This window comes from Ursus americanus, chromosome 36 (assembly GCF_024610735.1).
Source record: "Ursus americanus isolate L20-20 chromosome 36, mUrsAme1.1.p, whole genome shotgun sequence".
In the NCBI taxonomy this organism is placed as follows: Eukaryota; Metazoa; Chordata; class Mammalia; order Carnivora; family Ursidae; genus Ursus; species Ursus americanus.
This window is the reverse complement of record NC_142162.1, coordinates 16,396,462-16,423,037: the sequence shown is the minus strand read 5'-3', so window position 1 is coordinate 16,423,037 and position 26,576 is coordinate 16,396,462. Positions and strand designations below refer to the sequence as shown.

General features: G+C 41.0%; 2 protein-coding genes and 1 long non-coding RNA gene across 6 annotated transcripts in view; 1 reads left to right on the top strand and 2 right to left on the bottom strand.

Annotated features, from left to right (window-relative positions):
* Positions 1-26,576, top strand: part of VPS13C (vacuolar protein sorting 13 homolog C) — a 218,369-nt gene that overhangs the window by 34,491 nt on the left and 157,302 nt on the right. For 2 of the 4 annotated variants that reach the window (XM_045810443.2, XM_045809730.2), the window contains exons 1-2: positions 11,384-11,562; positions 24,077-24,120. In XM_045810443.2, the coding sequence (XP_045666399.2) occupies positions 11,463-11,562; positions 24,077-24,120 (144 nt within the window). In that variant the 5' untranslated portion in view covers positions 11,384-11,462. Of the gene's footprint in view, positions 1-11,381; positions 11,563-24,076; positions 24,121-26,576 lie in introns of those variants that run through there. The other 2 variants (XR_006782128.2, XM_087859292.1) reach the window with 2 other exon arrangements.
* C2CD4A (C2 calcium dependent domain containing 4A) lies at positions 1,039-4,695 on the bottom strand. Its single transcript, XM_087859179.1, has 2 exons — positions 4,453-4,695; positions 1,039-4,356 (listed from the first exon to the last, which is right to left on the bottom strand). The coding sequence occupies exon 2, from the start codon at positions 3,952-3,954 to the stop codon at positions 2,881-2,883; it is 1,074 nt and encodes a 357-aa protein (XP_087715305.1). The 5' UTR covers positions 3,955-4,356; positions 4,453-4,695; the 3' UTR covers positions 1,039-2,880.
* On the bottom strand, positions 10,174-12,181 carry LOC148107040 (uncharacterized). The gene is made up of 2 exons (XR_015723211.1): positions 12,048-12,181; positions 10,174-11,237 (listed from the first exon to the last, which is right to left on the bottom strand). It is a non-coding gene; the product is annotated as an uncharacterized LOC148107040 (long non-coding RNA).

Genomic DNA, 26,576 nt, shown 5'->3' with positions numbered 1-26,576 from the left:
TCTTCAAGGTCATTGGGTCTGATATTACATTGGTCTTTACTATTTAGTTGAGATGGTCTAATACCAAGGAGTAAAAACACTGACAAAATTTATGAGGGATCCACTAGAGGGCAGCAAAGTGCAAACCAAATTTAAATTTGCCCAAGGCAAGGCTGATGCTTTCCTGGAAAAATTTGTATTGCAAAGATTTGTTAAATGCAAAACATTCAAATTAGTTCAGTGGTGTAAAAGAACTTACATACAAATTGTTTCTCTTTCTTGGAAGTAGTGGTCCAAAGACTCAGTAGGGTGAAGAGCAAAATGAGAATAGAATTGGTCCTAGCCCCACCTCTTATACTAATTGTGTGATTTGGGACAATCCACAGTTTGTCTTTTTGGTCTTTTTCAATGTTACACGGGTTTGCACAAAATAATTCTTAAAGTTCTTTTCAACTCTAAAATCCCAAGGTTTTATGATTTATGATTATATTTTAGTCATTTAAGTCTTGCTCATTAGGCTCTTACATTTTTTGATCAACCTTAACTTGACATTAGTGGAGATTTTGTCTGGAAATACCCACCATTATTTCATGGAAAATTTAGGTCCCTGAAATATGTTGATGTTACCTTAATAAAATGATACGTCTGCTCCCAAACTATTACTTGTATGTAATGTAGTGACAATAGTGATTGCAATGTTTTCCGGAATAGGTTTTGCTATTTAAGTGATCAGTGTAGTCTTTTTTTTTTTTTTTCCTTAAAAAGCAGCAAAACAATGGGGCGCCTGGGTGGCACAGCGGTTAAGCGTCTGCCTTCGGCTCAGGGCGTGATCCCGGCGTTACGGGATCGAGCCCCACGTCGGGCTCCTCCACTATGAGCCTGCTTCTTCCTCTCCCACTCCCCCTGCTTGTGTTCCCTCTCTCGCTGGCTGTCTCTATCTCTGTCAAATAAATAAATAAAAAATCTTTAAAAAAAAAAAAAAACAAAAACAAAATCCCAACATGATATATTGTATGTAGCCAAGTTTTTTTCACTTTCCACTTATTTTCCTTTTAAAGTACTATATATGTGAACTCAGTATTAGTTACTCTACCAAAATTCTGAAATCATGAAGAAAGTTATACATTTTTTTAAAAGTTGTTGGCTTGAAGGCCAGGGATATGGTGACTTAGAGTAGACTGAAGAGCACGTGAAAGGTCTGAGCTCCTGTTATGTCATAATTCACTTGGTCAACCACATGGAGCTTCTGGATGTGGCTGATTTTGACAGTGAATTCACAGTCATTTTTCACATTTGTTCAATGATGGTCATTGTAAGCACCCACCACAATAACCCATTTTCAGCTTATGCCTGAATTGTGACTAAAACTGAAACCCTGTTTTATACAGCATTTTTTCATGAGCACCAGGGGTTAAAACTCAATGGTTTAGTGAAAGCAGAAATGGTTTCTGAATCCAGACTGTTGATATAGTCATATTTAATACCACACCATATATTTAAATATTTTCAACTCTCGTTTAAGGACACATTTTCCTCCTATATACATAAGGAGAAATATGCTTGTTTGGCAGTGGATGTGGTGAGGAAGGAAAATCATCCCTTAAAACATAATACACTTACTATCAGAAGCCAGCGGTAGAACAATATTATAGGTATGTTCTAGACTCCCTGCCCTGGCACATTAGCTCCGCTGGGGCCAATTAGGCTGGCACTCTTTTTTCTATGACTCCGAGGCTAGTTAGCATCTTCTCAGACAGAACCTTAGACATTAGTATTAGGTAATAAATTGCTCATTTGAGTAAGCACCAATTTGCTTTTCCACTAGGGTGTGAGGATGTGAAGAGACTCCCAATGCAGAATCAACAGTTTCAGATATAAATTGCAGTCCCACAATGGTCATGAGATGAACCCTTCAGATGCTTGGTATTTTTCTAGAAAGTAATGCGTAAAATACTGATTGCCATACGTGCAAATCTTAACTCTGCTCTATATTCTGTGTTTCAATGTTCTCCTCCCTAAAATAAGGATAACCGTGCCTGTCTTTTAGGTTTGTTTAAAAATTAAACAAGCTCAGAGGCGCCTGGGTGGCACAGCGGTTAAGCGCCTGCCTTCAGCTCAGGGAGTGATCCTGGGGTTATGGGATCAAGCCCCACATCAGGCTCTTCCGCTATGAGCCTGCTTCTTTCTCTCCCACACCCCCTGCTTGTGTTCCTTCTCTCGCTGGCTGTCTCTATCTCTGTCAAATAAATAAAATCTTTCTAAAAAAATTAAACAAGTTCATACTTGTAAAACTTAATTAGCTTAGAATATTAAAATGGCTTCAATTTTTCCAGTGCTTTTCCAGCAAGATGTAGTTAAAGTATCAGGTTTGAGTTTCTATTAATAATTCACTGTTGACCTTGAACAAATTACTTCACCTCTCTTGGCTTCATTTTCTCACCGGGGATCTTAAACGATGCTTCAAAGGTAATAACACGCTCTAAAGATGGTCTCAGCGGATGTTGTGGAATAAACAAACTTCAATATGAAGAGGTTGAGGCAAATAGGTCACCAGGACACCCTCTAGTTTTAACACTTCCTGTGACCCATTATCTCCCAATAGGGCTGTTGGGAACATGAAGTGCAATTATCTACCTATATTGGGGAAGATAAAGTGCAATTGCGTGTCTCTATTGGGAAACAAAACTGCAGAACACCTTACCACTTGCTGAAACGAATTTTGAAGGTAGCTACACAAAATACTACGTCCTTTATTGTGATAATTAATCTAGCAACATATGTGCCAATATTGGCCCGGGTAGAAGAATAAATAGCATTTATTTTGTACGAAGCGGCTGTCGGTGTCCGAGTTCCCAGCGGCCGGAGGGCGCCCCGAGGGGACGGCCTGCGGCGCGGGCGCCCTCAGGGCAGCAGCAGGGAGCCCAGCAGCAGCTCGCCCTGGCCCAGCAGGCGGCCCCGCTCCGGGCCGCGGCCCCGCTTCTCCGCCTTGACGCGCACGGCCAGGCGGCGCACCTGGTCCTCCGAGAGCCCGTCCAGGCACACGTCCTGGTCGAAGGCGGCCTTGCGGCTCGGCCGGACCACGGCGCTGCGCTGCGGCCGCGTCTTGCCCGGCGGTCGCAGGACGAAGCTGACGCGGCAGCCCAGGGCGCGGGGCTCGGCGCTGCCTGCGGCCAGGCCCTCGGCGCCGAGCAGCCGGACGCGGAGCCGCCCGCTGGCCCGACTGTACTCGGCGGCCAGGCGCAGGGCGCCCCCGGCGCGGCCCAGGGCCACGGTGCCCTCGGCCTCCAGGCGCTCGGGCCGCGGATCGGGCCCCGAAGGCTGCGGCGACGGCGGCGGCGGGGCGGCGGAGGGGGCAGGGGCCGGGGGCCGCGAGCCGGCGCCGCGCTCCTCGTCCTCGTCCCCGCTGGACACGGAGCGGGCGCGCGCCAGGCCGCGTTTCCTCCGGGCCCGCAGCGCGCGGCTCAGTAGTCCTTCGGGGGCGCGCAGGAGGCGGCCGGCGCGGGGCGGCGGGGCGGGCGCGTCCGGGGTCGGGCGGGGGCCGGCGGGCAGCGCGGGGGTGCTGGCGGGGGCTGCGCCCGGAGTCAGGAGCCGGGCTGCGCCGGGGCCCCCGAGGAAGAGCGACTCCTTGCGGCGGGTGTGCGGGCTCTCGAGCAGCGCGCAGAAGCCGTAGGCGGTGCGCGCGCGCGGCAGGTGCGGCAGGGAGAGCGCGGCCTGCGAGCGCGGGTCCCAGTCCGTGTGCCCCGCGCCGTCGTCTATTTCCCTCGCTTGGATCCAGGAAACCCGGAGTGCAGCTAGGGCGGTGCAGGGCGCCAGTCGCGGGGGGATGCAGAACTCCGGGATGCGGTCCGGGGTGAGCACGTTTTCCCACGCGGCAGGCGTGAGGGTCGGGACTTGGTGGCCCCGACCGTGAAGAGTCCCGTTCCTGCCCCTCAGGAGGCGCTCCGGACCCAAGCGGAGCCTCTCCAGGCACCACATAAGGCGGCGGGTGCCGGTTGCAAGCTACCCTCTGCTGGTGCTGGTCGGCTTGCACTGCACAAGCGTACAGGAGTCGTCAGAGCGAGCCCTGCAAAGCGCAATTCCCGTGTCTTTTCTTCTACTTTAGAGGTGCTTTCTCCTTCCTCCCCTGGGACAATGCAAGCTGCCCTTTACACTACTATTGCAAGCTATGTTTCAGTGATTGAAGAACGATCGTTCTTCTCTTGTCTCTAGTAGTCCTGTTCACTTCGGGGCTTGTTGATTGAATCTCGTTCCTCCGCTGGCTTAAGGCCGAGTTTCTCACAATGTTGGCCTCTAACTTTGGTCGTGCCGTCCTCAATGCCAAGAAGCGCTTTGCTTGTGCAATCGCTTCCCGAATCCTTGGCTTATTGCACTCTAGTCCTTGGCGAGAATTAAAATAATCATTATTCTCCCCTCTGGGACGCACGGCTTGCTCCCAGGGGAGTTAAACAAGGATGTGGGTCCCTCCTAGCGTACCTGGGGTCCGATGTCAGATGGGTGTCTGCACGGTTCTGCCTGAGGCTCACCTCTGGGAGGTTCAAAGCGCGCGCGGCGGGATTCAGCGCCGGTGTTCAAGGACAGCCGGCCCGAGCCTTTATACCTGGAGCCCTGAACGCCGGCCAATGGGCGGGCGCAAGAGGCGCTGCTTGGTAACCCGACGCCAGGCCTTCTGCTGTGCCACGTGGCTAGGTCTACTGCGCAAATTTAAAACATCCAGTTCGTTCTTTCCCTTGCGTGTGGTGGGTCTGTTTTGGTCAGAAACCCTAAATAAACGTCCATTTTCTCACGTGCGAAAAAGGGTGCGCGTCCGGGGTCGGGCGGGGGCCGGCGGGCAGCGCGGGGGAGCTGGCGGGGGCTGCGCCCGGAGCTAGGAGCCGGGCGGCGCCTTCTCCACTATATCGACAGTTATTGGATGGATCGCCGCACGTATGAATGTGAATCCACGGAAGCACTGTACGCGCACCACTAAAAGATAAAAGTCGGGTTTGTCTTATTCTTACCTAATACCGTCCCTGTCCCCCAAAAGCCAGTTTTCGAAGTTTCTTACCCGCTTTCTGGTTTTCAGTCCTGATTTTAAATGCATTTTCTTTGTTGATAATAAGTCACTTGGTACAGGAACCTTATGGAGTGCTGAAAATATCCCATATCTTGATCTGGGTGGGGTTACAGAGGTGTTTCCATATGTTAAAAAATCAGCATACGCTTAAAATTACATACACGATTGTATCTCATACCTTAATTTTAAAAAATCACAACCCACTTCTTAAGCCATGTGTGCTGATTTTTTGATTGGGAAAATATACTCTGGCATACAACTGTGCTGTTGGAACCGACCTTTGAAGGCACCCCGACCACCTCTGGCCTTTCTAGGCTGTACCCACCTGGGATACCCTTTTTCTTCCTTTTGAAAACTGACCTATGCTCATTCTGTGAGAGAACCGCTTCCAGCTAGCTCAGGTTAAAACACCCAAATGTTCAGAATTTGGGTATATGCTATTTCTGCTTAAAATACTGCCTTGTAAGTTAATTGCTTCTTCAAATAATGTTTAGTAATTAAACAAAACAATGTTCAGTGAATCAAATTCATCCAAAGGTAGTTCGAGGCTGGGGCATGTGCATTTTATTTTCAGGATATATATACACAGGCACCGTGCTCGATGATTTACATGATAGTCTCTTGAATTGTCACGTAAAGCTGCAAATTATGATTATTCCTAGTAACTTACCATGTTCACAGTGATGGGAAATGGAGGAAATAATGCACATTAGTGGGCATAAATGAGTTGGTTTGGGAATTAAATGAATCTAATAATGTAAAGTACTTAGCATTGTGCCTGGAACATGGTAAGTGATGAATACATGGAAGTAGTGATTATTATTAATGATAATAAAAATAGAAGAGATGCGGTTGAGTGCTGTGGTTAAGAAAACTGGGTCTGAAATTAAATCTGGTTTTGATTGTAGAATGACTCCTTACTATGTGACTTGAGCAAATTACTAACTAAACCTTTCTAAGCCACTGTATCAAATATACAATAGTAGTTGGGACCCTTGAGAGGTAATGAAATTAATGGTGGTATAAAAGAGACCCAGGAGAGCTCCCTCACCCTTCTGATAATAATAGTATGTATCTATAGGGTTGCCATAAGTATATAATAAGATAATACATATTAAGAGTTTAGCATACAGCCTAACATGTACAATGTCTGACATGATATTTGTTATTATACAAGAGAAGAAATGCTCATTAGTTCATTTATTCGTTCAAAGCAATATTTACTGAATGCTTCCTGGGTTTTAGCTGCTATTTTAGGCATGTGGATCCAGGCTGTACAAGATCGCATCAGCTATATACATCCATCGGAGGAGCAATGATGAGGATGAAATATTTGAATTCTGTCTAGCAGAGGCAGGAGTGAGAAGAAACTATTGAACAGGATTTATATGCTTAGTCTTGGTAGGGAGGCAGGGTTGACAGGTCCCTGGGCTTGCCATGCCCTTGATTAGCTATTTCTTTGTCTTTTTATCATCTCCATGCCTGGCCAAAGTTCTTGGAGCAGTGCTAAATCTATGGGAGAATGATTGCCGGATTATATACTTGAGGGTGATGTGCATGTGTTTTGACTCACATTTGTCAGGAGACAAGAGGCTGTTAGCTCTGCAAGTGAGAGCCCAGAGAGCCCTTGGTTAAAATGGTGAGGCTGACAATCTGAGAAGTTGTTAAGCAAAGCTATGTTGTGGTGGGAGAAAGGGAAAAAGCACCAGAGCCTGAGAAATGATTTATGGGTGAAGAAATACAGATTTGGAGTAAATCTGTCCTAGGTTGAATCTGTTTGTGCAACTTTTTAGCTATGGGACTGTGGGCAACTTAATTAACCTCTTTGAATCTAAGTTGTAAAATGAAGGTAATCATAGCTACCACCCAAGACTGTTGTGTTAAAAATAGAGGAAATGTCTGGCACACAGTTAAGCGCTGGTGAACTATCAGCTGTTATTATTATACAGGTTTGCTTAGTCGGGGATTTGCTGATTCACACATGAAGTCCTCTAAAAATATTTTCCTTTGTGGCCAAGCAAGGCAGATGTGCTTTGTTTTTATTAACAATTCACCTTCTTCAGAGACACTTTAGAAGCATTTCCTGTGTAATGTTTCTTGAAGACAGCAGGCCCGTCTGTGCGTGACTGGTCCCCTGTGGCCACATTAAGCCTGTTTTCCTTACCTTAGAAGCATGAGCCATGGAGTAAACCTGGGAGGATGGTGTAACAGGGTCAAGCCCCATGCCTGGAACACACAAATGTACTCAGAAGAAGGCTGTGGCCCTTCAGGGCTCACAGCTAGAACCATGGGGACATCCAGTAATGGAGCTCTAAAATAATTTGAAGTAAGCATGAATAGTAGATGACATACCATCCAGGCCAGAGGTGTTCTTGCTGGAGGAGGAAACTGAACAATATAAAGTAGACTTAAAAGATTAATAAATTGGAGTGTTGGGTGTCACAGAAAGCAAGAGAAAAAGAGTTTACAACCAAGTAAAAAACACCAGTGTTCTGGCTTATGTGTCTTTCTCATTCAAGGAAGTAGAGTATGGAGCAATGGAAAAAACACAGACTTGGGAGTCAGGACATTGAGTTTTAGCTCTGACAGTCACTAACTTGTTGTGGGACATTAGCAAGTCCCTTCATTCTCTTTCATGCTGTTCCCACCTGTCAAATGAGGGGGTTGGGTTAGCCAGATTTGTTTTCCTCTGGCTCTCAAATTCTGCAATCCACTCCAGTGCTTTCGGCCAGCTAGTCCTCCTCCTAACTTTTCTGACAGTCCATGATGTTATGCTTATTCTCTAACTTTCTTTTCCAGTTCCTTCTTTTCCCCCCAAATGCCTTTTGCTTCTCTCAACAAAAGGTAAGGAAATAGCATGTGGATATGAGGTAGTGCAAAGTTAAAATTTCTTATTTTTCAGTTTTTAAGCAAGAGTTTTGTGGGGTTTGTTTGTTTTTTTGTTTTGTTTTGTTTTGTTTTCTTTTGCTTTAGAGAGACAGTGCACACACACATGCCAGTTGGGGAAAGGGACAGAAGGAGAGGGACAGAGAGAATCTTAAGCAGACTCCTCCACAGCACAGAGCCCAATATGGGGCCTGATCTCACAACCCTGAGATCATGACCTGAGCTGAAATCAAGAGTTGGACACTTAACTGACTGAGCCACCCAGGTGCCCCAAGAGTTGTTCATTTTTACAAGTGTTCCTAATTTTGACTTTCGTTTTTAAAATGGAAATTATATTTTGCTCATCTGTTTTTATTGCTCAATCCCACATTGCAGTTTACTTTTGCAATTGCCTTTGTTGTCACATTATTCTTAAACCAGATTGCATGTGAGAACTATAATTACTTTACAATGTTCACTTTCTTTAAAGCCCCGAATCCAAATTCCTTTGGAGATAGTGCTATACATCAGAGTGCTAATGGTATTTCTTTACATTACTTTGTTTTGGATTAGGACTGTAAACATCTGATATCTTCAAGAAGTATGTAGGATTCGGACCATTACTGTATGCAACTTATCAAACTGTCAAAACATACTTAAAAAGGAAAATATTAAAATTAAAAGCTTTTTCTATGTTGTAATAGCATTATTTATAGTGCCAATATTAAGCTGAATTTTCCACCCTGAGATTTTCTATTCTTTGATTAACCTTCCAAAGTAAAATCTCCAAGAATTACTACTAGCCTAGCAGTGATTTGACTACAATTATTGAAAGAGAAAAGGGTGGCAATGTTCGGGGAGGTAAAGGAAATTAATGCCTGCTGTGTAATTTTGGGTAAATTGCTTGATATTCCTGACTTATTTTCCTGTAAAATGGGGCAGTACTACTACCAGCATTACTTATCTCTCATATTTTTTGTGAGGATTACATGAATATGCATACCTTGGCATAATAATGGTATGATAGTTCATAAGTTATAACTGAAAATTAATAAAATGGAATAATCCATAAAAAAGCACACACATTATTCTTTCAAAAGTGTAAAGTACCATAGGAGTGCAAGGAATTATTATTATACGAGGATTAGTATTGCCCACTTCTCCCAGCAGATTATGCTTTCTATTTCATTTGCTTGACCATGCTATTCTGCCTATGGCATCTTCCATATCATCTTGCACTGTTATTCGTACATCCTTCCATTTTTTGCTTAACTGTTTTATGGTTCATGCCATTCCCAACCAGATCATGTTGGTTTTTTTTCTTTGTTTTGGGGTTTTTTGCTTTCCCTTCAGTTGGCCTAGTTGGTGTGAGTGTACAGGGGGAGAGGGATTGTTGGAGGAGGATGGATGGACTAGAAACACCTTGGGGATAGATTGGGGAGTGCGTTCAGAACACTGGAAAGTTACTGGGTGGTTTGTTTTTTTTTTAAATTTTTTTTATTATATTATGTTAGTCACCATACAGTACATCCCCCGTTTCTGATGTAAAGTTCGATGATTCATTAGTTGCGTGTAACACCCAGTGCACTATGCAATACGTGCCCTCCTTACTTACTGGGTGTTTTTGAGCAGGTGACTGACTTGAGTTCACCTGTGCTTTAGAAAGTAGCTCCCATGGCAGTGTGCAGATGGATGGAGAAGGGAAAAACCGGAGACCAGTTAGAAGGTGATTGTGTGCTCCAGATGAGATGTAAGAAGAATTTAGGAAATGTGGCAAAAGTGGAGTAGACAGATTTGGCTTTTAATTGGTTGCAGATGGTGAAGGAAAGAAGTGCAAAGTGCCTGCTAGGTACTTTGTCAGGGTGACTGAGCAAGGAAAAAGAAATGGTTAAGGATTTATTTTCTGTGCGTGGGAGTGAAGGATGGAGGTGGATATTGATAGTACTGATTCATATTGGTTCTTCTTTTACATCCATTTTACATAACACCAATTGCAGACACTTTGACTTTTTTTTCTTCTCCAGTGGATTTTGAATTTAAGAAGTGATTTTCCTCTTTGATCCTTAGTCCAGACTGCTATAACAAAATACTATAGACCGTGTGGTTTAAAAACAACGCAGTTATTTCTCACAGTTCTGAAGATTGGAAGTCCAATATCCGGGTGCCTGGCAATTCAGAATCTGCCGAGGACCCACTTCCTGGTTCATAGATGCCTGTCTTCTTGTTCTGTGCTCACATGGCAAAAGCAGTGAGGGGGTTCTTTGGGTTTTTTTTGGGGGGGGGTGGGGGTTCTTTTTTAAAAGGGTACTAATTCCATTCATGAGGACTTTGCTTAATGACCTAATGACCTAAGTACCACCTTAGGGCACCATCTCCCAATAACGACACATTGGGGATTAGGATTTCAACATATGAATTTGGGGGGACATGAATATTTAGTTGATAGTTTAGGAACGATTCAGTTTTTCAGACAGTACATGTAATGTAGCAAAGCAGTTAATAAATTCTTGACTACAAATAATCTTAGTCTTTCTTAGATTTATTTCTGTTCACTGTATCTAAACAGCTTTTTGAAATATATTTTAGAAAAAAGTCCTGTTCGCTAAGAGAATTGGTTAGTGGGTGGTTAAATTTTATTAAGGTAGAGAGACTGCACTGTAAAAGCCCCCACTTTCAATGTCTTGCCACACTAGAACAGTTCAATGGTAGTATGGAAGAAAGTGACATATAAATAACAGCCAACCCATACTTAAAGGAAGTACTACGTTTGTTCTTCATTTCCTTAATTAGGTAAGTAACTAAGAAATGGCTCCTAAGTAAACTAAAAGTGAATCAAGCACAGGAGAAGGGTAAGAACAAAATGCATATTCCGTTGCTATTTTACCTTTCATCCTATGATACCGTTCTGTTCCCTCTCCTTTCTCTTTTAAATAATTAAAATTTTCAAGAAGCAAAAAAGAAACGAAGATGTTGCCCCAGGTGGCGTTAATGTAGCAGGACAAGGGTGCAGGATCTCCTTTTCCCCACCTGACGCCCAGGTGAAAGGGTGGTTGCCTAGGAGGCGCTGAGGGTGGACTTGGGGCCTGGGAGGCGCGGGACCCGTCGGGTCGGGTCCGCTCGGGGCAAAACGAGGCGCTGGGGAGCAGCTTTTGTCCAGGACGGAGAGCTCCGCGGACCCGAGGTCGACAGGAGGCGACGGCACGCAAACAGAGCTGCCACATAGGTGTCGCTGTGCTCAGTAACTACTGCCCTTCCTTTTTCTGGACATCCTTCCCATTTGGTGCCTCGGGCGCAGCTTCCCGTCGCTCCTCCGCCCGCCCTCGGGTGGCTGCGCCCGCAGCTGCAGAGAGAAGGCGAGGTTACTGCACGGCGCCCGCATCCTGGAGTTCCCGGCGGCGGCGGCGGCGGCGGCGGCGGCGGCGGCGCGCCTGCGCACAGCCCGGGTCACGCGCGCGGCGCGGGGGCGGGCTGGCGCCCGCGGGGCTGTCATTCGCAGCGCGCATCACCGCCCTTAGCTGCGCCCGGCGGTTCCGGCTCCTCCCTCTCCCGGCGCCTCAGTCCCACCATGGTGCTGGAGTCGGTGGTCGCGGACCTGCTGAACCGCTTCCTGGGGGACTATGTGGAGAACCTGAACAAGTCCCAGCTGAAGCTGGGGATCTGGGGCGGTAAGCGAGAGGGCGCGGCCGGCGGGCTGCCCGCGCTGGCGGAGGGGCCCACGCCGCGGGCTCCTCCCGCCCGTCTCCAGTCCGGGCCCGGCTCCCTCCGCCGCCCGAGACTCCGCCTCCGGGGAGGGCCCTCGGCTGGGCCCCCTCCCCGGGCGGCAGGTGCGGGGTGCCGGGAGGCCTGTGCCCGCTTCCGCCGCCGTGGGGCCCCGGGTCCCCGCCCGGGGTGGGGAGAGGCGGCAGGGTCGCGCTCGCGCTGCCCGAGTTCCCACCTTTCGCGTCCCGGAGGCGGACTCCGTGCCCTGTCCCGCCCTGCCCTCCTAGGAGGGTCCTCTCGCTGCCCTCAGCTAGCCCGGTTCGCTCCACAGCATTTAGAAAAGCTTTCTCCTCCTGCACCGCGTGCAGTGGGCATGGCTGCGTGGTCCACACACGCTCTAATAAAGTGGCGCCAAGGAAGAAGAAAAAAGGAGATTGCGTTTCGCAGTTACCTTCTCTTGGCATTTTATGGCGAGCAGGAACTGGCTTCCTTCTCTTTAGGATTGCAGGGATTTGGGAAGGGATCTCTTGGCCCTGGAAGTTCATCACTAAAGGCCTCTTTAGTATGGCTTCTCACAGTACGTGCGGCTTTTGAGAAAACGATTTCTTCCCTTAATATTTACTTCGCCTCAGTAAGAGCACGACTTTCAGTTTTGTTTTGGATGATAGAAAAAAATAATTAAAGCCACGACAGGCATCGTCATTAATTAGGTGCGTGCTCAAAACACAAACGTTTGTGTCCTCAACATTGAATGTGTAGAAGTAGACAGTAAGTAGTATGCTTGCACACTCTTCGGAAAGATTGATTATTTGCACTGATGGTGCATATTAAGCTTTGGGGATCTTGGGGATACTGTTTCACTCTACAGAAGACTTTTGGGAATTGTGTCAGCTTTGGAAGGAAATCGAAAGAACTACTCAAATGGATGGAACTGCGTTTAATCTAGTCAACAAATAGTTATAGACCAGCCCTGTCCAATAGGGTAGCCACCAGCCACAGCGGCTATTAGGCACCTGAAAAGTAGTTAGTGCGAATTGAGACTTGCTGCAAGTCTAAAATTACATGGAGTCTGGAAAATACTCGGTAGGAGCAATAGTGTAATATCTCAATCTTCTATGTTTATTATATGTTGAAATAATATTTGATTATATGGGGTTAAGTACAGTATATTATTAAAATTCATTCCCCCGTTTCCTTTTCCTTTTTAAAAAACTTGGTTCTTGGAATTTATAATTACGTATGTGAACCATGTATTTATATTGAGCAATGTTGTTATAGAACCAGGAGTACTGCCCTGGTTGGGGAGGAGCCTTCTTCGAATAGGTCTCTGATCATTTGATTGGTTCTGTGTGGTTTGCCCAACACTACATCCTTTGTTTACATGCCCTCCCCCAACGCTAATAAAATGCAAGAGAAAGCGAAGTAAAGGAGGAGACACTTAAGGAATTAAATATACAGTGCCTTCTGCAGGATTCAACTCCTTGCTCAGGATACTGTTGAATACAAATTATTCTTTCTAGTCTGTAAACATTATTTTTTAAGATTTTTATTTGAGAGAGAGAGAGATTGATAGAGAGCACGAGCTGGGTGAGGGGCAGAGGGAAAAGCAGGCTCTCTGCTGAGCAGGGAGCCTGATATGGGGGTGGATTCGAGGACCTCGGGATCATGACCTGAGCCGAAGGCAGACACTCAACCGACTGAGCCACCCAGGCACCCCTCTAGTCTGTAAACATTAATTGAAATCTGAAAAGGCACTGGGGTAGCATTTAGGAAACGTGGGTTCTCGGTTGTTTTGTTGGACAAACACTAACCTTCCTCCTTGTTCGTTTCTTCATCTTAATTTAAACTTCAAAAGAAAAAAAATCGTACCAGATAATATAATATTCCTATGTGGTCACACTACTCAAAATCATCTACCAAGTTAAAACACTGTGCCCTATTTACATCAGATTTTTTTTTTAAAGAAATAAAGTTTATGGATATAGCCAAAGATTTCTTCTCTACCAAATCTTTCCTTTTTCTTTAAAATTGGGAGTTGAAATAGGTAACATCTGAGGGTCCTTCCAGTGCCAGTACTCTGTGATTTTAGTTGTAAATGTTTTTACTATGAAATTGTGAATGCTGCCTGGGGAATTTGAACTTTTTCACATCTGAAATTAGAATGCCACAATATTATGTCATTTATTCCGTTCTTTTTTGGTGGACTGTAGGAAAAGAAACTATTTTCTTTCATCTCATTTTCTTTCTTTTAGAATGAGGAATGCTGCCAGTGGCAAACATCAATTTTATAGTAGGCCTGAGAAAATAAACTCCTTTCTTTCAAGAATTGTATCCATTGGAAGTCGAATCTGGGATTCCCTCAGTTTTATCAGCCTACATCTCTGCTTCTATGAAGTTTTGCTGCTTTTTATTTTTGTGGTTGTTATAAAGGAAGGTTTTATAGATATTTTTCAATATATTTTCTTTGTGACACAAATTCTCCCATTAAAAAGGAAAGGCAAGATATGTGAGCTATTTTTCTTCTCTGAAAATATTCCTGAAGAAATTTTAACCTTTTATGGTAAACAAGTGGGTGTATTAATGAAATAGCTGATATTTATGACATTCATGATATTGACAAATTTTATAAAGAATTGAAAATTTTATATAATCTTATTTGAAAACTATTTGTTTCAGTAAATAAGGTTTATGTGTCGTAGAGTTTGGCTGTTTCCATATTTTTTGTTGTTGTTTTGTTAAATCTTCACATCCTGGGACACCTGGGTGGCTCAGTCGGCTAAGCATCTACCATCCTTTCAGGTCACGATCCTGGCGTCCTGGGATCAAGTCCCACATCGGGCTCCTTGATGAGAGAAGCTCCTGCTTCTCTCCTTTTGCCTGCCACTTCCCCTGTTTGTGCTCTCTCTCTCTCTCTCTGACAAATAAATAAAATCTTAAAAAAAATTTTTCATATCCTGAGGAAAGAATTCAGCCTGTGAAAATTTCACAGGGCGGATCTCACTATTCTTTAGAAACAAATGGAAAACTAAATTGAAACATCTTAACTGGAATATTTGACTAGACTAAAGCAGTGGTTTTCAGCTGGACATGACTTTGCCCCAAAGGAGTATTTGGCAATGTCTGAGACATTTTTGGTTGTCACACTGAGTAGTAGAGGTGTGCTGCTGGGATCTGATGGGTAGACCCTAGGCGTATTGCTACATCCTGCCATGCATACGACAGCTCCCCACAACACAGAATTATCCAGCCAAAAATGTTTGTTGAGGAACTCTACTCTAAGGAGAATATTGAGGTTGTCTTCTGCATTTTTTTTTAAAAGATTTTATTTATTTATTCGACAGAGAGACAGCCAGCGAGAGAGGGAACACAAGCAGGGGAAGTGGGAGAGGAAGAAGCAGGCTCATAGCGGAGGAGCCCGATGTGGGGCTCGATCCCACAATGCCGGGATCACGCCCTGAGCCAAAGGCAGACGCCTAACCGCTGTGCCACCCAGGCGCCCCTGTCTTCTGCGTTCTTAAGAGAACTTCTGGGTGCTGAACACATAGTAAGAAGTGAAAAAAGTACTTAGAGGTTGTATGTGCCTCATGAAATTTATAATTTAAGAGAGAAACATGTCTTAAGTGATTGAAAGGTATCATCTTGTTAAAAATGCAAAATCTTTGGATGATATCAGGAAGTAGTTTTAAAAGTCAAAATATTGTGTGAACAATTTGAAAAGGATTGTGGTGTGCATATAGTCATATATACATAGACATTCACAGTGAAATTCACGATAAACAAAAAGTTGTAGAGTAAAAAGGATGGGGAAATTTTATTTGAAAGTCTAGAATCAGGAATTGTACTATGGATATTGCCTTGAAATTGGAGAAGCAAAAAACTGTCATTTTCTTTTTTCTGTTTTTGTTCTTTTGTTTTTTATTTATTTATTTTTTAAGATTTTATTTATTTATTTGACACAGAGAGCACAAGCAGTGGGAGCAGCAGAGGGAGAGGAAGAAGCAGGCTATCCTCTGAGCAGGAAGCTCGATGCGGGGGTCGATCCCAGGATCCCGGGATCATGACCTGAGCCAAAGGCAGATGCTTAATCAACTGAGCCACCCAGGCGCCTCAATTCCTGTGTTTTTGTTTTTGTTTTTGTTTTTTTAACAGTGATTTAAGCAGAATGATCTTTTAAAAAATCTTGCTGTTTAGGAAAATGAGGCCCTGATTATTTACTAGTTGTGGGACCCATAGGCAAAACATTTTCATTCTTTAAGCCTGTTTCCTTATCTGTAAAATGGGGAAATAGCATCCTGCTTGTGACTAAATGGTGTGATATCCTTTGTAATTATAATTATTAAACTGTTAATACTGATAGTAATAGTGAGGATAAACAAACCTAGCTGAGTTATGGAAAGCAGCCTGCTTTGTTTATTTTTATGAGTATGTTTCTTCTAGGCTTCAAACTTAGGGTTTTCATATTCTGTAGTGTGACGGTTTGGTATAGAGCTAACACAACACATCTAAACATTTCTTACTTGCCAAACTTCTTAAAAAACCCATTTGCATTTGAATTTACACTTAAAATACTTATATTTACACTTACATACTTATATGCCAGCTAGTTTGTAAGTCAGGTTTTCAAAGGCTCAGAAAAGTGTGTGGTGGGCATGTTGCTTGCCTATGCAAGTAGGAAGGTTTTTGTTTTCCACAAACTGGTACCTAAAGATAACTTGTACAGCCCTTAGCTATTTGAGCTGTGTCCAGGATATAATTGTTTTAAGAGCAACATGTTTTTGAAAGGGTATGTGGAAACGCCATATCTTTTGCAACTTGGTTTAAGTAGTATTGTTGCAATGTAGAACCCCTGTCAGTTTGATTTTTGAAAGTGACTTACTCTGGAAAGTCAGCAGGAAAATCCTTCATTCTGAATTCTCACTTCCATTTGACAGGTAGGGTATGCATAGAGGCTATGATGTGTTGGGTGCAAGGAGTGGCTAGAAGCCAGGTGGAGTGCCCGCAGAATTTGTAGCTCTGCAAACCAGGTGCTGGTGACTGCACTGTCCTTCATCTTAGGCCTGACGCTTTTCTGCGAGCTGCCAGATACTGTTGGAGTAGAACAGCATAAGGAAGGAGGGATCTAATTCCATCTTTGGTACTGCCTAGTTGTGTAGCTTTTGGCAAGTCACTGACCAGTGACCACTAGTTTCTTATCTGTAAATGAGAAGATTAGACAAGGTCATCTCTTCTGGCTCTTAACCTTTGTGATTTGAACAAGGCCAGAGCAGAGTGATCTCCTTCATTAGTTAAGTCTTTGTGCCACTTGCTCTTACATAGTGGGAAATTGTAATCACTGCATTTTCCTCTTTGTTCTTCCCTCAAATGGTGAGCGAAGAGTCACAGTCACAAAATGCAACAAGTTAAATGAAGTTCCAGTCTCATACTGATATTTGCAAGTCCAAATCTACTATTTTACCCTGTCTTATGAGGTAGCTGTAGAGTAGCTTGAGAATACAAGAAAAAGCATGCCTCTTCGCTTCTTTTTAACCTTGGCAAATAAAACAGAGCAGTATCTAGATATTTCTAAACTTGTAGAGGAATTTTTTTAGTTCTTTCCTCCCAGCCAGCCCTTGGTGTAGTGAAAGCCACATTTATCAGTAGCTTGTCCTATACTATGTAAAATAAATAACAAAAAGTTTAATATCGTAATATATATTTAGGCTCAGTTATTATCAAAGCAATGCTTAAAATCTTTAATTGAAAATAACTTACCATGCTTTTAAAAGCGTCATAAATGAAAAATCCACCCTTTTCCCAGAAATAAAACTGGAAGTTGGTAGTTTGATAACCATTTTTCTAGGAAGCTCTGCCATACTACTCACTATTATGAGATCCCCAAAATGTTCCTGAAAGGGAGAAAGTTTGTTGGTAATCTGGCAACTTTCCACCTTTCTTTGCCAAGACTTCCTGTTTCAATAGGGAAATGGAAAGAGTAAGAGTCAATTGTTTCCTCTCCTGATGTCTCCTAAGACAAAGTCTCTGTGAACTATTTTTTTTCTTTCTTCATTCTTTTATGGTAGACTCTCAACACCATTATGTTAGATTTAGACAAAATGTATTGAGCTCTCAGAGGAACATGTGACGGCACAGTCTGTGGGAGGGGATTACCTTTCTCATTGGGGAGGAGGGAGGAGCCAAGGAACCTGTATGCCTCTTGATCTTGGGGTTTTGATTTCAAGCCCCACATGAGGTATAGGGATTACTTAAATAAATAACACTTAAGAGAAAAAGGAGTCTGCATTAACTAGTTAATTTGGGTTGAATGGAAGGATTCAATTGAAATGAATTGCTACAATAGTTTCTTCAGTATTCTTTACTAAAACAGTGGTTATTAAAATCATTTGATTTATGCTTTAAAAAACTGTCAGTCATTTACTTGAGCTCACTTTTTTGGAGAATGAATATTTTGATATACTTTCAAATAAATAATGAGTCTGTGATATATAAAGGAAGCAAAACAAATACATAGCACTACATATTCTTTTTTTAGTATTTTATAATATGCAAAACTAGTTTCATGGAGTAAGGCATGGCATTTTTGTTTGTTGGATTTTTTGGTTCTGTTTTGTTTTTAAACATAATTTTGAATTAATCTCTGTTTTATGTTAAGAACATTGACGGGGGAGTCAGGAGACACAGGTTTTATTAGCACTGCTACACATTAAATGTATGATCTTAGATAAACCACCTGTTCTCTTTAGGCTTCCATTTTTTTCATATGTAAAGTGAGGGGGAATTAGGTTTAAAGATCCTTATGGTTCTGAATAGTTATAACTTATGAATTTCTTTTGTTTTTGTTTTTGTAAAAACATAGACTTTTGTAAAGTACTAAAATGGTCATTTTGCAATGCCATCTCTTCCTTCTGTGTTTTCCACTGTGGCACTATCCTTTCTTCTGATAATCCTCCTAACGTAAACCTTAACTCTATCTTTACTTACTGGTTTTGTCCTAGTTAGTTTTACTGATTTGAGTTTCCCTTTTGGTTTTGGATTTTTTTCACACTCTTAAAATGCAAAGACCAAAAGTGGATCCACCAACTGCACAGGCTTCTCAACGTATGGCATTTGTTTCTCCTGAAGGGAGATAGAATTATCTTCAAAATTAAAATTCTCTACCCATTCTGCTCTGCTCTTTGGGAGACAGTGTGATGTTCTGAGCAAAACACTGGGCATCAGAAAATTTGAGCCCTGGCTCTACCAGTTACTAGGTTGACATAGTGTCCTTAGGCCACTCATTTAGTCTCCCCGTGCCTCAGTTTCTTTTGCTTGATGTCTACATCCTATCTCCTTCATTAGAAGACTGTGAGGATCAAGAAAGGTTATAGCTCAGAGAGTTAGAACGATTTTATGTTCCTATTGTAGTTGTTCTATGCCAGTATAATATGCATTCTAAATCAATTATGTCAGTGTTTATTTTATTTATTTATTTATTTTTAAAGATTTTATTTACTTATTTGACAGAGACAGCCAGCGAGAGAGGGAACACAGCAGGGGGAGTGGGAGAGGAAGAAGCAGGCTCCCAGTGGAGGAGCCTGATGTGAGGTTCGATCACAGAGCACCGGGATCACGCCCCGAGCCGAAGGCAGACGCTTAACGACTGCGCCACCCAGGCGCCCCTATGTCAGTGTTTATTGAGCACCTACTATGAGGAGAATCAGTAAGGAGTTTATAATCAGGTTGGGGTTTTATATAGTTAAGGACCATAAGAAAGGTATAGCTAAATTTCTGTGAAAGTTCAGGAAGATTTTTTCTAACTGGAGGAACTTAACATCAGTACTGTCTTTCTTCATTTATTTTGTTGGCTCTTACTGAGTTTTAGAAGCCATTCTTGGATTTAGACTTGTTCCGTATTATTCCAGTACCATTTCGTTTGTGTTCGTAAATGTCTTAACGTGGTTGTTTTCTATAATTTAGCAACCATTTCTTTTTCTATTGTATTTTTTTTGCAATGACTCCAACTCTGCTTACCTTGGTGTCATTTGCTAATTTAATGGATTTACCAACATTTTTATCTTCTGATTCTTTAGTAAAGGTTATTAGATAAATTTTGATCCAGGATTTACCCTTTAAGGTACTTCTGAAAATACCCTTTAAGATTAACTTTGGGGCATCTGGGTGGTTCAGTTGGTTGGTCATCTGCCATCGACTCAGGTCATGATCCTGGGGTCCTGGATTGGAGCCCAGAATGCACTTGGCTTCCTGCTCAGCGGGGAGCCTGCTTCTCCCTCTGCCCCTTCCCCTGCTTGTGTGCCCACGTTCTCTCTCTTTCTCTCTCGTGCAAAAATCAATCAATCAATCAATCTTTAAGATTAAGTTTGAAATTTTGTGTGTCACTCCCTAGCTATGTATGCTCTTCAAAGTATTTCTAGTTTATTACTGAGAGTCATAAGATGAGAATGAGAAACCTCTTCTGAAACATACTGCACTTACTGCTTGCTCTCATCCTTTAGGCCTGTCAGTCCATCATAAAAGGAAATCACTTCATAGAACTTCCTTACTTGTCTGTCACCATGGTCTCCATGGAACTTCTCCATGAGATTAAAGACATCTGATTGTGGGATTGGCTTTAGTGCCCTCTTTGCTGGCAGTGTTAAGTTTATCTAGTTTATCCATCTCCAATTATTATTTGTTCTTTTTCTTGTTTGTTTTTTAAGGTTTTGACACAAATATTTACCCTTCCTCCAGATTTTCAGGAGCTTTCTATGGCTTCTGTTCTTAGCCCTATGATCTGGCTATAGCAATAAAGTTATTGCTTATATATAGAATTATTATGTTATCTTGAAGTAAAAACAGGAAATTAAATATTAACTTTTTCCTTAGTATTCAGTTAAATATAACATGGTTGATATTTAGTAGGGGGTCTGCTTTAATCTTAGTCTCATAAATTATTTTTTACATAAACAATTTCTAACATTCTGAGGATATAGGCAGTTTAACTCCTGCATTATGTATCTGCTGAAAGGCATGAAGTTTAATGGAAGAGTACATGTTAGCACAGTGCCTTACCTAGATAAAGTACTCATCTACTGGTTGAAGGAGTGCCCTTTTACCCTGGTGTTAATCTGGAATATGCTGCCGTTCCTTCCCTTTGCTTTGTATTAGGGCTAGTGGCTCCTCCTTCAGTGCAAATAACTTACAGAATGTGTCATTCTTACTTCATTGTTATAGTTACTATTTGTTAGATAGCATTCACAATTTTGAGAGAGGAAATATGCATTTGTTTGCTAGACTCTAAGCAGAAATAAGATTTTTTTTTTAATGTGTCTTGTAAGTAAGGTAGATATTAGATGTAGGGGGGATGTATATAAAATATATTGAGGTCCTATTGACATTAGAATTTACCTTTATTTTGTTTTCCATTCTTATTACAACTTGTATAATTTTAACATAAAAATCATATTTGATTATTATAAAAACTAGAAAATACTGAAAAATATTTTAAAAATCCTTAATTTTGTTAACAATAATCACTAATCACTATTATCTCTTTTTGTCTGACTTTCTAAGTATACTTGTTTAACTATGTTAGCCGTGTTGGTAGTTTTCAGTGTTTCACACTTAAAATCTGTCTGTTCATTAAAGAATCAAAGTGCCACAATGGTAGAAACAGTCCACTTTTTCTAATCGCCTTTATGTTTTTACACACATTATGTTAGTGTTTTAATAATTGTTAAAAAAATACTTCATATCTAATGCAGATTATTTATGAGCACTCCTGGTGACATTTGACCCACGAGTGAGGATCGCCGGGTAGAGCAATCCAAATTCATGAACAGGTTTGCAGGTCTCTGTTGTATGGGCCTTAGATCTTGTTGAACTAGTTTGGATTGCTTCAAATATGTACTAGGGTCTGTGCAGTTCACTTCTTTTGGCTTGAATAGAGTTACCAGTTGTAACTATTTATAATTCAGCATCTGATGGAATTAAATCCAGGAATATTTTTCCTTTTTATGTAATTTTTACATATAATACTTCTTAAGGATTTTTTTTCCCCCAATTCCAGAACATATGTCTGTTTTCCACAACTACCTTATTATCCCTGCATTTGGTCTGTGATGTCATCTTGTCAGTTCTTCCTATAAAATAACTTCTTACTCTGGCTCTACCTCTTTGACCCTGAAGTTACTATTTCGGGGTTTAATTTCTCTTTAGTGTTTTGTTTGTTTTTGAGAGAGAGGGAGTGCATACGTGAGCAGGGAGAGGGACAGAGAGAGAGGGAGAGAGAATCTTAAGTAGGCTCCCAGGCAACATGAGGCGGTGGGGGGGGCAACATAGGGTGACACAAGGTGACATGGGCTCTATTTTAGGACCCTGAGATCATGATAAGAGCAGAAATCAAGAGTCAGATGCTTAATGGACTGAGCCATCCAGACCCCTCATATCTTTAGTGTATTGTAGATGCTGCTTGACTGCCTATATTCTTTCCCTTTCTTCCTATTATAATGCCAGTAGTATTTTCTTCCCATTTGTGAGGCTTCTTACCTCCTTCTCTCCTTTTTTTTGCAGCTTTCAACAGTTTATTTTAGGAAATTTAAAATATATCTATAGCAAATGAACTTTATTATATGGAAACAACCACTCTGGTCATTATGGTGTCTAGTCTTACGGTTGTTTTCTTTGTATGTGTGTATATATACTCTTTAAATTATATTGGAATGGATCAATCTTTGCCCAAAAAAAACCTTAATATTATGTAAATATTTTCCCATATCTGTTTTATTTTTTGCTATATATTATAGATGTATTATGACTTATGCCTTCTTCTTGGACATTTAGTTCTTTAGGTCCTCCCTCCCTTTGTTCTCCCTCCTTCTTATTCATCCATTCTTTCTGCCCTTATAACCAGTACTGCAGTACCATTGTCGCTAAATTGTTTGGACGATCCATGGTTATTTCTTAAAAGAACAGAGTAATGGTTCTAAAATATAGCTCTGATTTTTGTCATCCCTATTTTATGTGTTTCATCTCTGTGTTGTGACCAGTCTGAACTTTACATCCTAAAAACTCTTTGTTAGTCTGGCTCTTGCCAACCTTTCTGACTTTTATCTCCTATCCTTTTCTCACACCCTCTAGCTACACCAAACCACCTGTGGTTTCTAAAATGTGTCTTACTCATGCACGTGTGTTTGCCCTCTTTTCTTATCCACCTGGTAAATATTTCTTTGGCCTTCCAGCCTAGACTTTGGTGGGAATTCTTGATCTGCCTAGGCAGTTAAGTGTCTCCTTCTTTGCATCTGTGCACTCTTCTCCAGGAATGCCACTAGAATGTTTCCAAAATTTTAGAAATTTGGTCTCCTTTGCTAGGCCGTGAGCTCTGTAATGACAGGGATGTTGTTCTTATCATCTCTCTCTTTTCAGCACCTAACTCATAGGAGGTGCTTTCTGTTTGAAAAAATCTGTGATCTGGGGTAAAGTACATTTCTAACAATGGCATAATATAATTAAATGTTAGTTTTAATTCACTCCAGAATACTGTGAGGGAAAAATTATTTGACTGAAAAATACTTATGGATAGCATAGTAAGTATAGTATTTTAAAAAATATACATGTGTCATGAGTGGTTAAGAAAATACATAACTGAATAATTCATGCTTGCATTTAATATTGAAATGATAGTTTTATAAACCTTTAGAGAATTTAAGTGAAATGGAAACTTTTTTTCTTTTGGTTAGGTTTTTATGTAAGCAAGAATATTTAAGTATAATATATCAACAAATATAATTACAGTGTTTAAAACTGGATTCATATAATAGTATCATGATGGCTTAAATAGATTTAAGAAGAATTGGACTACTTAAGCAACGTTAGAACCGTAGGGGAGCCTGGCTGGCTCAGTTGGTAGAGCATGTGACTCTTGATCTTGGGGTTATGAGTTCGAGCCCCACATTGGGGGTGGAGAGTTTACTTTAAAAACAAAAAAGTGACTTTAGAACCATAAACAGTAATCATTGGGAAGGTAGCGTGTTTGGAATTTTAAAAGACCACATTACATTCCTGTAGAGAATGTTCATTGATACCATAATTAAGGAGACAATCCTGGTTTACCATATAATCGATCTGTTCTAATAGTCATTTCTTTATGTCCTTTTTTTTTTCTTTTTGAGGTTTTTAACTTAATCATTCAAAATGATAGGTGTTTTCTTTGGTTCTAGAGTTCTCCAGTCTGAGAGTCTCCAAATTCTTTCTCATTGTCTGTTTGAATGTTAGCCAGTTTAAATATTTTGTAATTTCTTTTGTATTGGACTGACCTATATATATGCTACCACTTACACATATAGCAACTCTTTTTGTTGGTAGCTGCTTAAGATCTTAAAGTTTGCTTTGTTTACCCATTGTCTTAGCACTTAGCATAGTGTTGTAGTGTTTGGTACTGCTTTATGACAGGTTACACTAATTGGTATTTTAACTCCATATTTTTCCTTCTTTTTTTTTTTTTTAAAGGTAATGTGGCTTTAGATAACCTACAGATAAAAGAAAATGCTCTGGTAAGTTTTCAGACTATGTTGATTACTCAGTTAATTTGGTAAGCTCTTAGAAATTCTTGGTTACTTGGTATCTGGTACCAGGTACCAGATAAAGTTGATTGAGTCACTCAGAGAAGGATTACTTATTTAACTGTTTGCTATAGGAAAATCTGAAATTAAAAATTTAGATTTTTTTTCCTCTTGATCAAAATGGTGTCTCTTGGAAAGCGGAATGTTTTTCCTTGGCTTAATTTGACTGAATAGCTTTGTAGTAGACATTTGTCTTACGTTAAATAATTTTCTCCAGAATTATCTTTACATATTTTTTGGTAAGTAAGAATTTTATTTTAACAATTTATCAAATGAATAATTGTATTTTTTGAAATACATTGACAGTCCAGCCTTATAATATTATGGTAATATTAACAAGTCAAGTAGATTTTTTGGATTCTAGCTCTCCATCACCTACTCCTCCTCCCTCCCTGTTAGGCTTTAGCCTTTTGGACTTAATTTGATTTTATAAAGTCACTTAAGAATGAGTTTATTTAAGATTTTATTTATTTATTTTAGAGAGAGAGAGAAAGAGCAAGCGGGAGCACACACAAGTGAGGGGTGGGAGGGGCTGAGGGAGGAGAAGGAGAAAGTGAACCCCAAGCAGACTCTGTGCTTAGTATAGATCCTAATGTGGGGCTCAGTCTCACGACCCTGAGACCATGACCTGAGCCAAAATCGAGTCAGACTCTTAACCCACTGAGCCACTCAGGTGCCTCAGAATGAGTTTATTCTTTAATTAATAGGTCAGATTTCTAACAAACTACAGTATGTTTTATAATCCTGGTGTTGACTTCTGGTTGGATTTCTACATGATGAACTGTGTAATTAAGGAGAGTCTTACACCCGAAGTGCTAATATGACTGGTCTCAGGGAAGCCAGTTTTGGGTATTGAAGATCCCAGGAATAGAGCTTTGTCATGAGAAGTAACAATTGATTATATTCTACTGAAAACAACTTGGCAGACATGGTGGAAAAGGCATGGACCTTGGAGTCTGGCAGACCTGGGTTTCAGTGCTAGTGCTGCCCTTTTATCAGCTATGTGACTTTTGGCAAGTTTCTCAGTTTCTGTGAGCACCAGTTCAATCGTCCTTAAATTGGAGTTAATAATACAAAATGATATAATACATATGTGCTTTTGTGGCTTGAATAAGATTAAAAGTAGAGCCTGGCAAGTAGTGGATACTCAAAATATTTAAATTTTCTTTCTCTTCCTTTATTTATATAGGATGCTGCAACTTTTTAAATTTTACCCCAAAATTTGGAACTTAAGACTCTTTTGCTGGAGATTGGAATAAATGTTATTTTTTCCCCATTTTAGGAAAATATTTTAGAAGGAAAGAAGTATAAATAGAATTGGGGTGAGAGGATATATATCTAACATACTTAAGAGACCAGTTGAACTCTGTGTTAGCCTAGTTTGAATTTGGGTTATAGTTAAATATAATAAATTCTTTTGTAATTAATATTCTCCATTAATTCAAACTAATATCCTTTCCCTGATTAAATTGGATTGATGAGGTTTTACTTTGAATATGGATTCTTTACATTTATTTTTTGTGAAAAATTATTTCATGAGGATCAAAGTGAGCATGAGCCCAAACTTTCAGAAGTGTATAGTTCAGAGTTGGTATTCTGCATAACATAAAGTACAATACGAATGCCCTTGAATGCATTCCCCGCCCCCCCCCACCTGCTTCTGCCACCTTGGGTATAGAGCTGCTCTCTTACCACCAGAGAGAAATTTTGTTTTTGGTCTACAAAAAGATCAGTATTATATTCAGTTCCTATTCACCTAGAATGTTTGAGTAATCAGATGATTGGGTAAATTGATTATTTTAGTTAATTGTTACCTAAAGTACTATATTTCCGTCATCAGGTTGATAGTATGTAATAAGGTACATCTAACAACAGGGCTATTCCGATTGGTTTAATTTTTAATAATTCTAAAGATTCAAGTGATCATTGTGAATATCAGTTAGTGTTTAGTACTCTGTGAATAAAAAAGTTATTTGTACTTTCTAGTGGTTTGGAATCCAGCTAAATGAAAGTTTGTTTTTATTAATGATTGGTACCTGTCAGTAACTTAATCTGAAGTAAATGCTAGTTTGGTAAGTAATAAGAGGAGAATCTCCCTTTCCTTTTAAGATTCTTTTGTTTATTTACCAAATGTTTTATTTGAGTGAAATAGTTGTTCAGTTATTGTTTTCAACTAATTTTTGTGAAGGGACTCTTTTTTTCCTATTCTAGTATTTTAGATAAGCAGTGTCCATCATTATTTTAAAAGTTCATGGCATTTCTATCTGTCTTGGTTTGGTTTATTAAAACAAGGAACCAGTTTATCCAATTACTTTCTTTAGCTACAAACTCTTTTCCTATTGTTCCTATTTATAGTTTTGTTTCTCTTGTGAATTCTTTCCTCAAAG